Genomic DNA, 20,143 nt, shown 5'->3' on the forward strand with positions numbered 1-20,143 from the left:
CATATAGAAAGAATTTAGAGTTTTATGCTTAAAATATTCAAAAACAGTTTGATACCACCTATACACCGCTCCCACTCAAACATTATGTTTATATGACATTAATATGGAAATAGAAAAATCAATATGATTTAAAAAATACACTACAAGAAATGTTACATAAGATACTTACATTATTACACTGTGCACATATTCTCTGTTACCTTGAAATCAGAGTTTAGGGGTATGATTCTGTAATTAATCAGGTGGACTCATGGTTAAGACAGTATTTTATGTATCTAAAATGTATTTTGAGAATTCATGCATAAATCCATTCATTCATCGAGCATCTAAAACACATACCCATGGAAATTGGGCAAGAGCTCCACTGACAAATAACCAAGTCAGCAGATATAACCTCACATCTCTCATATCCCATACTTTTATTCCTACTCACACTGATTTTTCTTGTAGTTCATATGTGTAGCTGGAAATTAGCATGTTTTAGTCCTATAGTAGTGTAGAAGACGATTAGCTTTTAATTTACAATTTAATTAAACCTGTTAGTTAACAAGTAAAAACAACATGCTAATTAATAAATATTAATATACATTACGAATAGAGATGTATAATAGAAAACAAACTGGCAGCGGCTTTTCATTTAGAGTTGGGTTTTTCCATGTTTCCCTGCTTTGAAAGTCTTTCATTTGGCTCAGAGATGCATTAAGGATGTTTTTCACGAATCCAATTTTTAATGAATCAATTTTATCATCTATCTATCACACGTTTTCCAGGCGAGTCCCTGATTGTTTAACTAATTATTATTTCGGCATAACCCATGTTTGAAATGTACGAATGATCCACTTCATACAAACGCAAATTGGTTCTCAATTCAACAGCACGTTCCAGTCATTGGTTGGCTTTGTGAGGGTGGGGTCTCACTTCTGAGCCGTTGACGTAGCCCCCATTTTACTGTGACAGTAAAACAGACACAATCACAGTGAGAACAGAGGGAAATAGTTTGGAGACAAAGTCAGAGTGAGGAAAAGAGACAAATGAAGATGTGAAGATGTTGCTGTCGTGCTGTTCCGTGCGCTCCAAACCTGCGGGGAGCTTCTGGGATGGACACAACTGTTGTCCTCTCGTATCCACAGCAGCAAACAGCTGCTTTTGACCATTAAATGTCAACACTTCTACTTTCTTCACTTCTTTCTTGGCTTCACATTGCACTTTCAACTGCTGAGGAAACGAGAGGGGGGGATACACACGTGAGAGTAAAGCCCTGACGCGCTCCGGTGTGCTCAGGCTGGACCGGTGTGAGAGTGTGGACTAGTATGAAGCGTCATGGCTTGGTGTGACCGCGGGGTTCAAACGCTACTGGCCACCGTGGGGGCTTTCGCCGCCTTCAGTCTGATGACCATCGCCATTGGCACGGACTACTGGCTCTATTCGCGGGCGTATATCTGCAACGCAACCAACGCCACCACAGACGACACCCAGTCGCAGCCCAAAACTAAGAAGGGCGATCTCACCCACTCCGGGCTGTGGAGAATCTGTTGTATTGAAGGTGAGTGTCGTGTAACTTTGTTGTACTATTCTTATACATGGTTAGACGGCTCCGATATGTTTTTTGTTCAAGAAATAGTTTACATTTTTCGAGGCGGAGTCTTTTGTTTCTCAGTGCGCACAGTCACTCGAGCGCACACACCATGCCCCCCTTTTACGCACGCCAGATCTGGAGACGTGTGTACAAGGGAAACACGATTCCCAGTTCGTATATGTCAGGTGGATAAACGTGTATTTAAAAAACAGTGATACTGCTGAAATCTTAAATCTTAAACCTTAAAGTAAGAACTAATGGACTGTTTCCCGCTGCGCGCGCTCACTCCGCGCTCTCTCCCCCTCTGCCAACTGTTACATCGCGTTGTTTAAGCACTGGCCCACACAGTCAGTGTAAGGATGCGATGCCAAGCCGTCGCGCCTGAGCCCATTCACTTTTAAGTGAGGAAGTGTGCACGTTATAAGTCTACTTTCATTCATGTCTTCACTGTATCCGACGCTGTTGCTTGGCAACATCCCTGAAATTGCTATGGAAACGTGCCCAGTGATGTAAAAATAGATGACTGAGTTCACGTCATGTATATGTAAAATAGCAATAAATATTCTTTGTAAATGGAGATGAGGTCAAACCCGTTAGTTTCATCTTTTGGTCCTTTTTGGAGAATGTGTTTGAGTTATGTTTGAACAGGAGTTGTGTTGGCTGTGACGTCTCGTTTCAGAGGCACACAGACATTCATTCATTGACCAATCTTGCTTCCGGTCACCGGTTTCCTTCATGGCACAAACGTGTGTCATGACGCAGAAATGAACGAGGAATTGTCTGAACACTTCAGAAAAGTAATTTCTAATTTGATACATTTTGATTAAAGCATTCATTTCAGTGTTCAGTGCACATTTAGTCCAAAACATATTTTGCCCTTTAGGATACAGAGAATACAGAAGCACTAAATCATTTACTTAACAAAAAAAGATCTAATTTTAAGTACAGAAATTAGACCACAAGTCAAAGCAGAGGAAGAAAGAGAATATTATAATATACAGGAGGAGGTGTCCAACCCTGAACATAGCACATTGTGTTCACAAATGTAATATTTTACACACAGGAGTAAAGATTTGCTCACCAGTGTCATTACATGCATTTAAAATGCGCTGAATTGCCTTTCTGAGTGAATGTCTATCAAAGATGGAGATACAAATATATACAGAAACTTTTATGAAAGTCAGAAAGTTTTGCATTGTGCGTTACAATGTCCGCGGTCTATTCTGTGAATCACTCACTGAGCTTGTTTTCATTCACATTTACAACATTTGGAGTGACGTCATCACAGTTCACAGACAGGGGAAAGAGTCAGGTGTTGTCAGTGAGTCAACAGTTCCTGAGCTCACGCTTTGGTGAAGACAGACATGACAGCATTGGACACATGCGAATCCCATCCTGATGTGTTATGACACTTGTAATTTATTGAGAGTCATGCTCGACTTGGCGCCGCTCTCTCTCTCTGTTGTGGACAAACTCGCAGTCTGCGTTATTTCCTCCGAGACCCCAAGAAGTGGGAAGTGCATTAGAAATGCCAGCCAACTATTATGTCAAGCATGATTTCCCATCAGAAATAATACAGAGAGTAACTAATGGAGGCGGATTTATGAGAGCAGCGAGTGATTCAATGTTGACAAGGCTGGGGACAAAGACCGGGGCTCCGTGCAGTGGGGCTTCTTTTTGAACGAATAATTTGCACAAACAAAGGCCAGCTGATCATATCATCCTCTCCAGAGTTAATAGTTTCACTCATGGGCCTCTGCTTAAAGCTGCAGGCTGGTAGCTCTGTTGTCATGGAGACTCATAAGTATAGAGGAGACAAGAAATGGAGACACCCCCCCCCACACACACACACTTACACACATACACACCTCTGGTCATCATGGAAAAAAACAGTGGCTTATTGACGTGGGGGACATTACTGGGGGGAAAACATCAGCACATTTGAATGAACAGATTGCGGTGAAGGCAAACACACACACACACACACTGGACTCTCCAGCCCCCGTCTCTATCTCTTCCTTCAACCATGTGATGAATGCGTGTGAGTGTTTTCCATTCGGCCTCTCCTCGTCCTCAGCAGGCACGCGTGACATTTCAGGAATACAGGCAGGAATATATTAAACGAAGCCACTTTACTGTGAGGTCAGCAGCGTCCCTGTCATTCATCAATGGCTGTTTCGTTTGTGATGCATGCTTGCGTTTGCTTCCCCACATGGATATTTCCAGGCCAAAGGGCAGCACACTGTAGGTGTGATGTTGGTGCGCCTGATTTACAGCAGAATTCTGCTTACGTGTGACTCCAGTACGTAAATAAATAAATAAGTAAATAAAACCAGCTCCGAATACGGGATGTAATGGATAATCAACTTAGCAGGTACATATTTACAGTCAACATCCCAGCTGGCATGACTGGCAAAGACAGAGCTGTTTTTCGTGTGTGTGCGTGTGTGTGTTTTGTGAGGTGCTATTGAATGGTAATAGGTATTCCCATCATGCTCTGCAAAATCTGTAATTAAAATGTGACAATTGAGAAGCCATTCAGGGGCATTCATTTAGCGGCAGGACACCAACTTCCACCTCAGGCTCACCGTCCATCCTCCACATTTGTCAATGTCCTGTGTTTAGTGTTGACTCCTCCACCCTGATCTGTCTCATCCCTGCTTTTCTTTCATCTAGTTTGATTTTATTTTTAATTAACCCTCTTTCATAGCACATGGGGTCATATGGGTTCTCTTCTCTTTTCTTCTCTTTCCGGGCTGTGGGCGGGGTTTTATATTCAGTGACAAAGGAGGGTTATTTGTTCATTTCGAATCATTTTTTTCCCCCCACATTTCTTTTCTTTCTTAGTTTGTTTAACAGGTGTTCTTTTTGAAAATCGAGTCTCCTCTCGTCTCTTCCGTCTGCGTCACATGTGAGCGTTGACAATGCTGCAACAGGTTGTTCTGAAGGACACCTCACTTAAGTACGATAAGAGACGAGAGATGAGTGATGTTCTTTGTTGTGAGCACAGTCGTCTTTGGTGCTTAGACCCTGGCAGGAAGTACAAGAACACGGCAGTGGTCTTATGAATTCGGTGCTTCTGACATGATGAAAATGAGAAGGCATCCAGAATGGAGGTGGTGCAGAGGCGGACAGGAGGATGGAGAAGTGGCCCCCACAAGAATGGCTGATTACAGCAGTGACATCTTTTGTGTTTTTAATACATGTTATTCCTATGGTCTGTTGTGTATACAATACCATGGACACAGGGAGCCCTCAGCTTGATATTTCACGATTTACTAATAATTTCAAAAATGAGGCAGAGGCAATCGAAAAGGTTGGCACCAACAACAGGTTTTTGTCAGTGGACTTGCTTTTCCTGGGTCTTTCAAAAATCACACAATGATCGAGGTGCTGAAATGACAGCTGACTGCATGGGGAGAGAACAGCCATTTTTACTGGTAACATTGGACAGCTTCATCTTTATTGTACATGGAATTGCCTCAAGGCTTGTGTGTGCACGCTGAGTTGTGAGTTGGTTTAAACCAGAATGAGCAGGTGGAAGGTAGTGGGGTTTTGTGCTTGTGACTGAGGAGGTGTACACAGAAGATGTTCAACATTTTAGGAAACTCACTCACTGACATGTTGCCTTAGAGTCTTCTAGACTCTTCTGTTGTATCCCTTCATTATGTGCAGCACTTATCCTTTACGCGGGGTTTCTCAATCCTGGTCCTGGAGAACGACTGCGCTCCAGCACACCTGATTCAAATCAATGGCTCGTTACCAGGCTTCTGCAGCGCTTGCTGATGAGCTGATTATTTGAATCAGGTGTGCTGGAGCAGGGCAGTGTGTCCCCAGGAGAAACCGTGCTTGTGAGGTAGGTCAATTCCGGCTGACTTTGGTGACTTTGGTGTGGTAGCGTCACCTCGGACAGGTTCTTCAAACCCCAGTCTGCATGTCTTTATGTACATTTTTTAATAAGTTAGTGACTCAGCAGAATAAGTCTTCACAGCAGACTACACGTGGCTGCAGATATTTAATCATCTCCCAACAATGTGGCCTGTGTTCGACGAAACCGCTGCATGGCGACAATTTAATTAGCCGTCTGTCAGTCAAATCAACACCGAATCGCTGATGTCTTCACCAAATTGCCTCTTGTTTATCCTCACTTGGCCTGAGAAAAAAAGAATTGAGATTGTTTGGTTGCACAGGTGCTTTTATATTCCACTCTGGTGTCCCCTGTTTCCAAAGTAATGAACAAATGTGTTGCCAAGACTGTGTGGGCTGTGTGTGCGTGTCTGTGTTTGACTTCAAGTCCCAGGAAGAGTGCTGTCTGTTTAGTGCTTCATAAAACCTAATCATACCACCTCCTGTAAACCGGCGTGTTCGTCCCCGCCAGTGATAACACTCTCTGTCGCAGATCCGAAAGCTGTGAGATTAAGAACAGAAGAAAGGCAGAAGAATGTGTTGTCGCACATTTGAGTGAAATGCAATATTAAAGTCATTTTTGATTGGTTTACTCATGGAAACATGTGTGAAAAATGAGGTAGTATAGGAGCATGTGTCACATAGAGCTTGTTGTTTTGATATATTGTACTCGTGGAAAACAGCGAGACAGCGCTATTGGCGTATTCCACTGACGCCGCTCCCTTATTGGCTGAGCTAATTCAAAATGATGACAACGTGTGTCATCCTGTTGTTGGTGGAACCACTGCTGTGACAGCTGATGCGTGTATATTTATACACATGTCTGTGTTCTTACTTGTGCGTGTGTGTGTGTGTGTGTGTCTGCAGTCAAGTGGTGACAGATCGGAGAGGGGGAAGGGAAAGTGTTGTCCCTCATTTCGGTGGCAACCAAAAAAAAAACAATGAAGATGTCAAAAGCGTCCGAGGAGATTGTTTATGTAAATGAGCTTATTAAAGACTAACAGCAGTTGCCATGGTAAAGAGGAGGAGATGTGCAGCATGGGGTTTTGCAACTCCACTCAGGCCCAGGGATCCCATTATTTTCCATGTAATGTGTTGAAGGTTAATTCACAATTTGTCATGACGTGTTCACCTTGAAACAGTCTGCTAAATTTGACGATCAAACACTTTTTTTTTAAAGTTATCTTTATTTCACACCAGCACCTAAATTGCACATGCAATATGAGCGTGAAATTCCTCACTTCTGTTTTAACAGATGTTAAATTGCACACCTGTCCTCCAACCTTTATTGTGCTGTTCACATGCTTCCTGATTTCTGCACTTACTACTGTTTTCTCGCCATCTCCCTCGAGTTGAGTCAGTGTCTACCTCCATCTGCGTCCCATCCCTTTCATGCCTCTGCTCTCTTTGTTTCATTTCATCCTTGCAACATCATGCCTTGATTAATCTCCCCTTATTTCCCCCTCCATCACTCTTAGCTACTCAGTATTCAGACTTTATTTCATTTCATGAAGAGTCCATCTGACCGTCTGCACACACACACACAGGCAAACATAGACATTGAGCTGATAACTGTCACCCATAAATCACAGACCTCGAGGCCTGAGATTATAATCAGATTCAAAATCAGTTGTCTTCAATATTGTCTTCTATTCCTTTCAGTCTTAATCACACACACACACACACACACACACACACAAGTGAATAAGCGAGAGTGGAGTCAGACAAGCTGAGTGGCTGGAGTCAAAAGTCAAAATTAATCATAGTGTTCTGGGTTCATAGTGAATGATGCGTTCACTGTAAAATCAGCTGCAAATCAGCATGTAGTGTTTGCACGTTACAGTTACCAGGACCGCAAAGGTGTCTGTGTTTCTGTTACCGTCTGTGTTTTTTGATCGAACCGTGTGAACCAGATGTTTTGTTTTTTTTTGTCAACCAGGAACAAAGTCTCACGTCGCTGCTTAAAATAGTTTATAGTCCTGTCTTCCATCAGTGACTAGACACAGAAACGTGTGCTCCATTTCCAGGCGACGGATTTGATGCTAATTAATTTGATGTCCCTTATTAGGCAGGCAGACCTACTTAATGGAAGTGAGCGTGCCCTTAAAACCTGTGCCACAGACAATGATTGCTGTGCCACTCAACAATGGGCACCTGGGAAATGGAGTCGACGGGTGCCTGTCTGTCACTGTTGCCGACACGTGGTGGTCACGCAGGTCTAATCTCTGTGGCTTATCACGGCCATTAGGGATAAAAGCAGGACTTTGTATTTGGGAGGTGGGATAAGTGAAAGTCGCGAGTGCTTTCCAGAGACACAGGCGAAGATTAAATGAGGTTCAGAAAACGCACGGTGAACACTGGGCTTAAGAGTCTCCCGGAATTTAGAGTTCCGATGTTTTTTTGTCTCTTTAAATTCTGTCACTAAATCAGCGTAGCTAATATAATCTGCACTTAAGTCATTTGCATTTGTTGGCTGACTATCTTAAGTCTTTATATACGGTTCACACGACATGATTGCCACATAATTCACTCACTGATGAGTTTAGGAAGCCACGGCTAATTGGCCCCGAACAGCTTGTGATCTGCAGTTGTGTGAAATATTGAAAGACTCTGCGAGTCTGTGGGAACACACCAATGCCTCCACAATGCATAGTGGAGTCTCATTTCCAGCGTCTTTAGACCAGGATGGTGTGATGGCAGCAGTTTGTCAGGGAAGAGAGAAGGGGAAAAAAATAAAAATAAAATCAGCTCTGCTTCAGTAAATGTTCAGCAGTCGACCTGTAGACCAAATCAAGACTGATTTTGTGCGTCATTCCCCATGTCTTTTTCTTTTTTGTTTAATGTGTTTGGACTGTAGGAAACAACCAGAACCAAGTGATTTCTCTATGCCGGGATAGACACACAATCAACATGTAATGCATGCACACCATCACCCCTTCCCCTAACCGTAACCATCACAACTAAGTGTCCAACCCTAACCCTTAACCTTAACCTAAACCCAATTCTAACCCTAACCCTAAAACCAGGTCTTAACCCAGAAAAGGCATTTTAACACTGTGGGGCCCTGACAAAATGTCCCCACAAAGACACGTTCACACACACACACCAAGGAGTTAAAAATTGAAAACATTTTTCATGAACTGAAATGAAAATTAGAGTTTAAACTGAATCCTACTAACTTTCATCCATAATCCTTTTGGGTTCCTATGAAGTGTATTTATCTTTTCTTCAAGCAAACCCGCTCTTAAAAATAATTAAAACTAACTCATTTTAAAAACAGAAAGTAAAACACTATTATAGCCTTGACACACACACACACACACACAGAGAAATAAAACTGACATATGTAAAAATATGCAAATGAAATGCCACAGCCGAGCTCTCCTTTAATACCGTGGGTGTTGTTTGCTGAAGGACTTAAATATTGAGGATGTTCACGACCCAAATGTGAATGAGCAGCCAAAGAGCTCACAGCATTACCACCAGTGCACTGAGCACATCCATTAAACCCACCCCCAACCTCGCTCTCTTGAGACAAGGTGTTGTTCATACCCCAGCTCAATTACTGCTACAGGCTCCTCTCTGCTACAGGTTTCAACCTCTCTCTCCCTCTCTCTCCCCCCCCTTCTCTCCATTCGCCTGTTCTAACTCACTTCGGCATTAAAAGCTTCCGGCGCACATCCATTTGTTGTTCAAATAGGCTTCTTGTTTCTCCCAGCACCATTTATGCAAGCGTGATTTGGACACGGCCCACAACCCTTCAAATCCCTGCAGGCAGTGCAACCCTAATCACACAACTGCATGGTATGCGGCGGTGCTCGAAAACACCAGCCACGCCATCGTCACACTGCAAATACGTGTGTGCACTGAGCTGTGATCTGTAGTCGCAGCGTTTCACAGAAACGGTCAAAACCAAACAGCACAAGACGGCGAATCACTCGGAGGTTAAATTCTTCACACTTTCACTATTTAGAAGTGCGATTGAGCGATTTAATTAAGGAGAATTAAAGACCAGAAAAAAAGATTCCACAAATGGAGTCAGCAGCAGTACCCGAGTACAGCCAACACTGAAGAAGAGAGGAGAGCTTGTGTAGTTTAGAGCTTAAACTTGACCACTTCACAGCTTCAGGACTTTCGTTCAGTTTAAAGATTTAAGGAAGGTTCTGTTTAACTTAATCTGCGAATGAAGAGGGAAAATGTACCGAAACGACAATCTTCAGTTCATCTTCAGTGTGAAACTCCACTGGTGAACTGAAATAACACTTGCCTGATAGTGTTACTCATTGTTCAGTAAAATCAATTAGACAGTCTGTGTTTTGCTCTCATGTGCTGCTGCTGCTCCTGCTGCTCCTGCTGCCTTTTCTTTACATGGAAAAGATGTAAGAAAAAAAATTATAATATAATATATAAAATATAAATAACCATAATCCATCTTAGAGACACACTTGGAGACATCGCTGAGACACAGAAACATGGAGCAACTGTGGCTCTGACTCCAGCACCGACACATCCTTCAGACAGCTGCAACCAACCTGATAAATTCACTAAAGCTAAGGTTTGACCTGAAGCACTGAGGAACTCAGCTTCTTTCAAAAGGCAAATGAAGGTGTATGTTCTTGATCCTTGCTTATTTTCATAATCGATTATTCTCTGTTCTGATCACTGTTTCTCAAACAAAAAGAGGCTCTGTATCCAGAAAATATTCAACAACCGATTAATCGATGATCAGAAGACATGACGATTCATTTAATAATGGATGAATCGAGTATTTGTTTCAGCCCTAATAAACTGTACGTAAGACTGCTGAATTTCCACGATATATATATATATGTGTATATATATACGGTGGACTGTGTAGGCGACGTGTTTATAATAACTATGTCATTATGTGTTTTCCTCCCGCAGGTATCAATCAAGGCAGCTGTTACAGAATCAACCATTTCCCTGATGACAACGACTACGACACTGACAGCTCTGAGTATCTGCTGCGTGAGTGCTCCCAGCTCGTCCTCTTTGTCTCCGACAGTTCACACAGTGCTGATTGAGCCTATCAACTCCACACGACTCGCTCTCTTTGTTCCTCAGTTGTTTTGTTTTTGTGTCGCCCGGTGACTTTCCCACGCTGAGTGATGATGCGTTTGAGGCGGAAGCCAGATGCTAGTTAAGTAAAATGACCGTGATCTTTAGGTCAAGGAATTCTCCCCAGTTCTCTGAAAGATGAATGAATCAATGAATTAGCAGTTGGAATATGGACCTAGATTTGTCCTTTCAGAAATCACTGCAGACTCACATATGGAGGTGGGGTACTGTAAGTCTGGGGTGATGATGCTAGCTGTGTTTTGGCGATTAAAAAATGACACTGTAGAGCCAAAGTTGACCACAACACACGAACTTCACAACAAAAGTCTAGTCAGAACTAGGGATGGGAATCGGTATCGGTCAGTGTCTTTATCGGTCCGATACTTGTCAATATCGGGTGGAATTGCTCTAAATGGATCGGATATCGGATACAGATAAAAATGTAATCTCCAGTACGATCCAAAACTCCTATCACATGCTTCACTATGACTGTAAAAATGTAAATAAAATTGTAAATATTTTAAGCACTTTAGCTGAGTCGTGTTTGGGCTGTGCGTAACAAACTTTTTTTGTGTCCGCATCGGACACAAAAAAAGTGGTATCGTCTGATCTAGAGCTGCAACTAACGATTATTTTCATAATCGATTAATCTGTCGATTATTTTCTCGATTAATGGTTTGGTCCATAAAATATCAGAAAACCTTAAAAAATGTTGATCGGTGTTCGTCAAACCTGGAAATGATGATGTTCTCAAAGGTCTTGCTTTGTCCACAAACCAAAATGATTCACTTTTAATGATTTCTTTGTTATCCAGAGCAAAGAAATGAAGAAAATACTCACATTTAAGAAGCTTGAACAATCGAAAATCTTGTTTTAATCATGACAAAAGCTTCAAATCAATCAGTAATCGATTAATCGATTAATTGTTTCAGCTCTAGTCTGATCCAATTTCCTTTTGAAATTTGATGTATTCCTTTGTGACTAACTGTGATTAGTTATTAGACTGAAATGGGATTATTCAATCAAAGGACCTCCATTTAAAGCACAGTCCGTCCAGTGCGTCAGCCTAATGTTCGTGAAACAACAAACCTGTCCCATTCGAAAGGCCAAATAAAGGAGGGCTTAACAAAAGACTGCGCCGCTGAATGATCTTGTCCATCCTTGGAAACTTGTAAAATGGCACAGTGATTCATTTCATTTCAGGCGATAGTCAGTGAGAGCTCTTGTTACATCCCACTGCTGATTAGCAAAGCTTTGTCACGACAAGGCCCCAAAGCATAAATGATAATGGATGGAGAGGAGGTGGAGCTGAATAGGTGAGGGCTCAGCAGGGTAATGAAAATTCTAATTATGAAAGACTCTCATCTTTCTTTTAAAATCCACACGCCCACTGCCCATTGTTTGTTGACTTATTGTTGTATTTTGGAAATACCTTATTAATGAATCTGTTGTTTGACGGACTGATATATTAACTCAACGAGTTTGTTGTTGTCCAGTCACATGTGTTTAGGATTTTTGTTCAAACCATTCACTGTGGCTGGATTTTGTTACCAAGGTCTTTCCCTCTCTCTCCAGGAATAGTCCGTGCGTCCAGCGTGTTCCCCATTCTCAGCACCATCCTGCTGATGCTGGGAGGACTCTGTGTGGGAGTGGGACGACTCTACAACAAGACAAACAACGTCCTCCTCAGCGCTGGCATCCTTTTCGTAGCTGCAGGTGAGCCGGAGGATTAGACACAGCGTGAGCCGTGCTCCCAGCGAGGAGCTATCAACTGAGGGCCGGGGCTTTGCTAATGGGCAAAGGCAGCTTGATATGGCACCTGGGGTCACATTGCGATTCATCAGTGGTACAATCTCCAGGTCAAAGCTCAGCACCCACTCAAGAGGGTCAGGGTTTGGCTGTCACTCATTGGTCCATGTTAGTGTTAGTATAGGGGTTTCAACGTGGTGACTGATAAAGACATGATTGATTGATTATGGATTTGAGTATTGGGGTTAGGCATGATGAAAAAAAATGAGTGGAGGGAGATATGGGCCACACGGTTGGTGTCGTGGTTACAGCGCTGTTGCCTTTGTTGGTTTGGGACTCAGCTGGAACAATGTTCTATTCATCTGTGAGTGGGTTTTCTCAAGGTTCTCCGGCTTCCTCCCACAGTCCAAAAACATGCAGAGGTTCATTGAACACTCTAAACTGACCGTGAATGGTAGAGTGAATGGTTGTTTGTGGTCCAGCAATGGACATACCGATGAATGGATGGATGGATACATTCAAAGACATTAATGGTCTAACGAAGGTAACGAAAAGTTATCAACCATTGGATTTTCTTTCTTAGTAAGGTAACACAGTCAGTAGATCTGATCTGCTCTGGGATTTGAACAAGCCCGATTCCCTTCCACTTGGCCATGGGCTGTCACTCACTCCTCTAACTGGATTTGATGAACTATTGGCAACGGTAGCTCAGTGGCTTAAAGGTTTTGGGTTTGATTCCTGGCTCCACTAGTTTACACGCCGATGTGTCCTAGGGCAAGACACTTAACCCCACGTTGCTCCTGAAGGTTGTGCTGGCAACATGTGAATGGGTATGGGTGATAGAAAAATAGATTGTATTTCAATTTCAGTATTATGAAAATAAAACTCATATTTCTCATATTTTTTATAATGATTGGCCTTAAAACTCTTGCAGTTTTGCTCCATTATCCCTCCAACCCTTTATTCTTTTTTGACTTCTGTGTCTTTTTCCATCAGGTCTGAGCAACATCATTGGCATCATCGTCTACATCTCCAGCAACGCAGGAGACCCCAACGAAAAACGTGACGATGACAGAAAGTACACTTACTCCTACGGCTGGTCTTTCTACTTTGGCGCCCTCTCCTTCATCGTGGCCGAGGCTGTGGCCGTCCTCGCCATCAACATCTACATCGAGAAGAACAAAGAGGTCCGCTGGAAGGCGAGGCGTGAATTTATTCGATCGCTCTCATCCTCATCCCCTTACTCAAGGATACCAAGCTTCCGTTACCGGCGGAGGACATCGCGCACCAGCTCTCATTCGACGGAGGCATCCCGGGAGAATTCTCCAGTGGTCGGTCTGAAGGGGGCGCAATCTTCCAGCGGTGCCCTGGATGAGTTGTCCATGTACGCCCTGGCAAGGGACAGTGTAACAGAGAACACGTACAGCCCTGAGCATGAGGCGGCCGCTGAGTTTCTCCAGGTCCATAACTGTTTTCCCAACGATTTAAAGGATGGGGTGAATCGCAGGACCACACCCGTGTGAGATGCACATCATAGGCTTTGAGGATCAGCTAGAGGAGGAGAAACAGGAAATGATGTAAAAGTCAGTGGGCTGACCTGCTGGAGCCTGAGCGCTCATGATCGCCTGCCATCTTAGAGGCACGGATTTCAGACTGTCCCTCAGGGAACAGACCAGAGGGAGACGAGGGGACAGTCGGCTGAAGAGAGGATGAGCGAACAGATTATTTACCTGCTTTTAAACAGCATCGAAGCAGAATAGAGTTGCCATTGTGTGTGCTGTTGTCAACGCAAATACGTGTTATCTTTCAACGTGTTTAGGTGATCAGTGTGTGGATCACATCCCTTTGTTCATGTAACAGTTTGTGCAGTAGTCGCTACACATCAGCAGTATATTCTACCTGTTATTTATTATTCAACAAGGTGCTAAATGGAATCTCCTCTGCAACTTGAACGTGTTCCTCATGTGTGTGTAGACCTCTCTCTGAAGTCTCTCGTGTCCTCGTATCCACTTTTGGTTCGGTTCGTCAAGGGATTTCTCAGCTTTATACTTTAGGATAATGTATGGCCTTTTAAATGAAGACAAATTATAAATCTGTTTTCACGTCCTGCGAAGAACATGGAAGGGTTCCCTCTCTCACATCCTCTTCCTTAATCTTATTCTTCTCTGACATTTGTCAGCGGAGCAATCGTTCGTTTTTGTCAGTGGAACACCCCCCCCCTCTTTCATATCTGTCTGCCATCCTTCCATCACGGCCCCCTTGATGGATGTGACACTGTGTATGTGCCTGTCAACCCCCAGAACTGTGACACAATGACACAGGTCAGGACTTCCTTTTGCTCTGAATGGAGCCATGGCTTCCAGAGTGTTAAATGGATAAAGATCAGAGTCAGAGAATGTCTGTCTGTCTGTCTGTCTGTCTGTCTATCTGTCTATCTGTCTGTCTGTCGCACGGCTGCAGAGTCCATCTCACCTGTCTTTCCCTTTGAGCAACCAGTCTCCATCTGTGTCCCTGGAGGATTTGACCCCTCATAATAACATAACGTGTCCGTCTCTTGTCACCTTGCATGTCCATCTCGGCTCTTTCTTTGAGTTCTCTCAGGAAATGCTGTGTTGTTGTTGTTGTTGTTGTTGTTATTGTGACACTTATGAGGCCTGCTCCTTGCATCTTGGCAGTACTGGGAAACAGACCAGTGATATAGACGAACCTAGAGAAAATGAACCTGAGATGTGTTTTTTTTTTTTTTTTTGCCATTTCCCTATTTAGAAAATACTGTGAATGTTTGTTTGAGCTTGTTCCAAAAACCAGCTGGTCAGATGTTTCCCCCCGCAGTCTTAGGGCTTGTCAGTTGGTTCTGGTTCGGCAGACGAGCTCACTCATCCACATAATACATATTTGATTGTATTTACTCTGCGTTTAACATATTACACTTTTATATTCCATCGTGGGAAAAGGTCTGTTTGAAAAGTTGTAAATAAGAATTGAAAAGAAGAAAAACACCGAATGTGCAAAAAAATAAACATGATCAGATGCTTCAGCGCTTTATTGTACTGTCACACAATTAAATTTAAACCATTTTATGATCAGGTAATGTTCTCAAACCATTGGATTTTCTTTTTTGTAAAGGTAACACAGTCCGTACATTTAGTAGAAGAAGCTATATTTTCTATCCATGTGCACTGTACTTTACTGTATGTGCTTATATCAATTAATGGCTTACTATTGTTGTGAAATAGTTTTTGAGGAAAGCATTTGAGCTAACATATTCCAAGGGGCAGGTGCTAATTGGACTATTTGTATAATTTTAAAATGACACAGAGAAAGATCGTGAAGTACGTGTTGTATTGTATTAAACTCGAAATTCATTGTTGTTGAAAAAAAAAAAAAAGTTCCAAGCACAAAGTTACTGATCTCACATCACACTTAAATTTATTTATTTATTAATTTTTTTAACTGATTGATAGTAGAGTGCCTTTGTTTGTAATAATATGTATGTTGTGCTGTTAATGCTCCACTTCAGCATTATGTTTTTTGGTCTTTTTTTGTTTTTCCAAATCTGAAAATTTGCCAAAATTGTTTTTGTCATTTATTACAACACAGAACTGTGTAAAGACAAATAAAAATAATTCAGGGTTATAATGTCATGCTTTAGTTTGGATTTTTGTTTTGTAACAGTTTGATTTTAAGATAAAATAAAATAATGTAATATCCCATTATAATCCAGTCATGGCCAGATCATGTTAAGTGCAGGTCTGAATGAGTCCTGTATGTGTCCTCAGATCTGATGACAGTGGTTTGAGGACACATTATGTCTCACACCATTATTACAGTACATCAGCGCTCATAAGTTCATTTATTTGCAGCCACTGTCACAATATTTACCCTCTGTGTCATTATGATTTTGTTTTTCTGTTACTTAAAACACCCTGCCAGAAGACACATCTGTACATGTATCACACTCATTAAAAATCCACATTTGTTCTTGCAGACATATATTCATTTGCTGAAACAGATGGGAATGCTTAACAGCAAACAAATCTGATTAAGATTCATGGGAAATAACAATGAAAGTGTATACATGCTTCATATCCAGGCTTGTTTTGCACTGAAGTCCAGTGATTTCCACGGCTGACCTTCTCTGACTGCCTCCTCACTTGAGCTGCATACGACTAAATCTCGTGTCATTTCCGTATGAGCTATGAGCTGCTGCAGCCTCACCGTCTCTGCAGTGTTGCCCCGAAGATATAAGTCATGCTAATGACAACGCTCTGAGATCAAAATGTGAAAAAAACAAGAGAGCTCGAAAAAGCCCTCAAAAAACACCCTGCTGCTTCAATCAGTGGGCAAAAGGCAACCCTTTCTTTTCTCAGTGTATGTGAATCATAGGAATTTCACATTGGAGCAAAGAAGAGATGGTGAGCTGAGGAATAAAAAAATACAAATGATTTTTTTAGATTATAGCAAAGTGAAATGACTATTTTCCATTTGTTCTGCTTCTCTGTAACGTATATGACCATGTAAACAGTTGTGAATGGGGAAAAAACATTGTCTTAATAGCAGTTTCTATTTTCATAGTTTAAAATCACTGCATCTACGGCAGCTTCCTCTGGTGGAACCTGGAGGAATTTCAGAAAATCCTATTCTATTGCTACCAAAATATAGAGGAATTTTGACTATAAAATGTAGAAAATGAAACAAATACCAAAAAAAGTAATGTGTACATATATAACAACCATTAAGATCAGTCAACTTCTCTTGCTCCATCACAATCTAATGCCACCATTGCAGTGTATAATGTGAGGAAGAGACTTTGCTCGGCCTATTAACACCACTGTATTTTAACATTGGCAATAATGGTGTTACTTTGAGAGCTCAGTATTTTCTCAGGTGGTACTTGGTATAAAAAAAAAAGCATGAGAACCACTGATCTAATTCACAAGCAATCAAACAGTTACGCGCCCCATGGAAAATAAATAGATGGATCTATATTATTACCCTGTCTGATAAGTGTAATTATGCTGGTGAGATTTCACTGGAGGAATCAGAGCCGTTTATCTAGCGTGGGGAAATTATCTTTGTATTGTCGTCCCCGATGTCGCGGTAAAAACAGCTAAACCAGCACCTCGTAATTTCCACCTAATTTCATTTTTCGTCAACGCGTCCTCATTAAGTCGCAATTGACCGTGTCCCACGTCACCCAACCACGTGTAGATGGACGGCCAAATGTTTTGTGGGCAGAAGAGTGAGGTGCCAGCGAGGCTAAAGCATACGGTAACCGACGCCGTTGTTGTAGAACGTGACCCTCATTGAAATGGCCTCAGGGCACGGGTAATCTAATTTAACTTGAGTGATGATGCAAATGAACACAGGCTGTGCAATCTTTTCAGCTATGGGTAAAATTAGCAAACCAATTAAGGTTGTTTCCCTCCCCAACCGCCCCTGAAATAAAATAAAACTAACAGGAAAGCTGTCACCTTTAATTGAAGCTAATCACTTTCAGATTTCAGCAGAAGTAATTTCATGTGTTCCTGTCATAGCATCAGTCATAGCTGCCGGAAGCTTGCCGCTTCTATTTATCATCCCGCTGATAATAATCCAGTGGCGCTTGTGTCTTCTTGGCGGGTGCTTTCTTCTGGCTCCATGCGTTTTCACCTTCACTGTTTGTTGACACGAGACGATCCCACAGTGTGACGCGACGCCCCGGACTGTGGATGACACAGTCGTCCGCACTGCCGGCTGTTGCTTGGAGACTTCGCAGCTGGGAGACACTCGGTCTTTTCCACAGTCTCCAGGGAACCATGATCAAATGAAACAGGTCACGGGGTCAACCACTAAGACGGGCCTGTGTTATTACACACTTAAGAGACAAGCGGTCGCTCTCACAGCCACGGCGAGGGATTCATCCTCTGGGAGAAAAAGCAGTTGTGCTGCAAATGCATTCGGGTGGAACGTGATAATGAACACAACTGTATCTCAAGGCTTCTCCATCCCCCACCAAGAGATGATTTGTCCTTTATGATCAATTTCCTGGTTCCTTTTTCTGATGGAGTGGGAAGAAAGCACTTTCATTTAGTGCGAAGTGTGTATGCTTCAGTATGTTTGTTTCTGTCCACTTCTCTTTTTTCACACACATATCAACAGTTATTTCTGTCTGAAGTGAACTTGTGACGCCCTATTTTGTTGTTTCTCGGTTTCACAAATGTACACAAACAGTGAAAAAAAAGGATCACGTCTTACATTCTCTTGAAATGCAACGCTTTTGCAACGCCTTTCAATGAGCTGTGTGAGCCTTGTCAGCGCTGAAAATGGGCCAGAGTCCTGTCTAAAGTGGGGCACAGTGGTTTATAAAAAGTATGTCCATTTAACTCAAGTATTTCATAGGGAAAAGGCTGATTATGCCTCTGAGGTGTAGCAGGGTTTTTTTTCACTTGAACCACCAAAAGCATCTGAGCTTTGATTACAATTTTATCTTGCAAATTATCTTAACAGAGCAATAAAAATAATAGCTTATAGCAGTAAACAGCATGCATTATATGACAGCCACTTGTAGGATTTTAAGAGTCGGAGGCAAAGCGAGTTATTAATGCTGCTGTAAGATAATAATAATACAATGTTTTATATTCAAGTACAAAGCTATAAAAATCCCCCTTGTTTTCTGCCTTGTCAAAATCTATAAATCAACCATATCTCCAGTTTCAGAGTTCCTATGTCAACACCTTCTTTCCAGATACGGATTAGCTGCTCTTCTCACTTGTGACCCTCGTCTCAGACGTTGACTGCTGATTGGCTGAGTATGTAGATCAGCTCTTTCAGATGACAGCTAATAAAGGAAATCTCGCCCCGGGAGTTCACTGGCACGCTGAGCCTGAGACAACTGAGCTGGAAATGGATCAGACCGAATAATAATTGAAAAAAAATATATAAAATAAAAAATGAGAACGTTCTAGACACATGACAACATCAGGATTTTTGGAATGGCACTGAAACACTCAACATGCTGCGTGTTTTTAAACATTGACTTAAAACGTGCAGTCAGTAGTGCAGAACGACAACGCTCACAAGCAATAAACTGTGAAAAATGAAAATAAGGCGCGCGATCGTGACTCCACACCTCACCAAATGGCCGAGTAATGGTCATAATAGGTGTAAGCACTACCTAGTACATCTTCATGTCGAAGCTGAGTGTCCTAAGCTTTTAAAAGGCAACAAGGGAGGGAGAGGAAGAGAAGAGAGAGGCAGAAACTAGGGCAATGTTATCTGGCCCCTTTTTACCAACCACCACAGACAAGGCAGAGAAATAGAAGAAAAGAGCCGCGGACAGAACAAGACAGAACGAGTGAAGCTGCAGACGAGATAAGGGAACCTCTGGAGTCAACATCTGGCAACAAGGACCTGAAAAAACACCGGACAAAGGCAACCCTGAGCAGCTTTACTATCACACTCAAGCACACCGGGCATCAACATGTTTGAGGAGCAGGCGACCAAGGTCAAGATCATGTCGGTGGTGATTGTGGTGGGAATGTCCTCGATGCTGGTGGCTGTGGTCACTGACCACTGGGCTGTGCTGAGTCCACGCGTGGAGAAGCTCAACGCCACCTGTGAGGCGGCTCACTTCGGCCTGTGGAGGCTCTGTAAAAAGACCATCTTCATTGTGGAGGAGGATCCTCAGGGCAAAGGTTGCGGCCCCATCAGTTTACCAGGAGGTATGACGCTGGGTGATATGTTTGAGCTGAAATGAGTGATCAAAGGTGAAGTGTGTCGTGGAGCCACTGAGTGACTTCTCCACTGGCTTGAAATAACTCGAGATGAATCACAGTGAGGGGTTTTTCTTCT

General features: G+C 42.5%; 2 protein-coding genes across 2 annotated transcripts in view; both read left to right on the forward strand.

Moving 5' to 3' along the window:
- Nucleotides 1–972: 972 nt before the first annotated feature.
- On the forward strand, nt 973–15,500 carry cacng4b (calcium channel, voltage-dependent, gamma subunit 4b). The gene is made up of 4 exons (XM_044050174.1): nt 973–1,543; nt 10,388–10,471; nt 12,137–12,277; nt 13,307–15,500. The coding sequence occupies exons 1-4, from the start codon at nt 1,321–1,323 to the stop codon at nt 13,831–13,833; spliced, it is 975 nt and encodes a 324-aa protein (XP_043906109.1). The 5' UTR covers nt 973–1,320; the 3' UTR covers nt 13,834–15,500.
- A 4,272-nt stretch (nt 15,501–19,772) lies between these two features.
- Nucleotides 19,773–20,143, forward strand: part of cacng1b (calcium channel, voltage-dependent, gamma subunit 1b) — an 11,280-nt gene continuing 10,909 nt past the window's right edge. Inside the window, exon 1 of the mRNA XM_044051477.1 lies at nt 19,773–20,013. Within this exon, the coding sequence (XP_043907412.1) occupies nt 19,773–20,013 (241 nt within the window). The remainder of the gene's footprint in view (nt 20,014–20,143) is intronic.

This window comes from Solea senegalensis, linkage group LG19, assembly GCF_019176455.1.
Source record: "Solea senegalensis isolate Sse05_10M linkage group LG19, IFAPA_SoseM_1, whole genome shotgun sequence".
NCBI classification, from domain to species: Eukaryota; Metazoa; Chordata; class Actinopteri; order Pleuronectiformes; family Soleidae; genus Solea; species Solea senegalensis.

Bases quoted from the DNA above. Each gene is read 5' to 3' on its own strand.
- cacng4b (XM_044050174.1), top strand. From the start codon at position 1,321: ATGGCTTGGTGTGACCGCGGGGTTCAAACGCTACTGGCCACCGTGGGG. The intron at 1,544-10,387 runs GTGAGTGTCGTG...TTCCTCCCGCAG, and splicing joins GAGAATCTGTTGTATTGAAG to GTATCAATCAAGGCAGCTGT. The intron at 12,278-13,306 runs GTGAGCCGGAGG...TTTTTCCATCAG, and splicing joins CATCCTTTTCGTAGCTGCAG to GTCTGAGCAACATCATTGGC.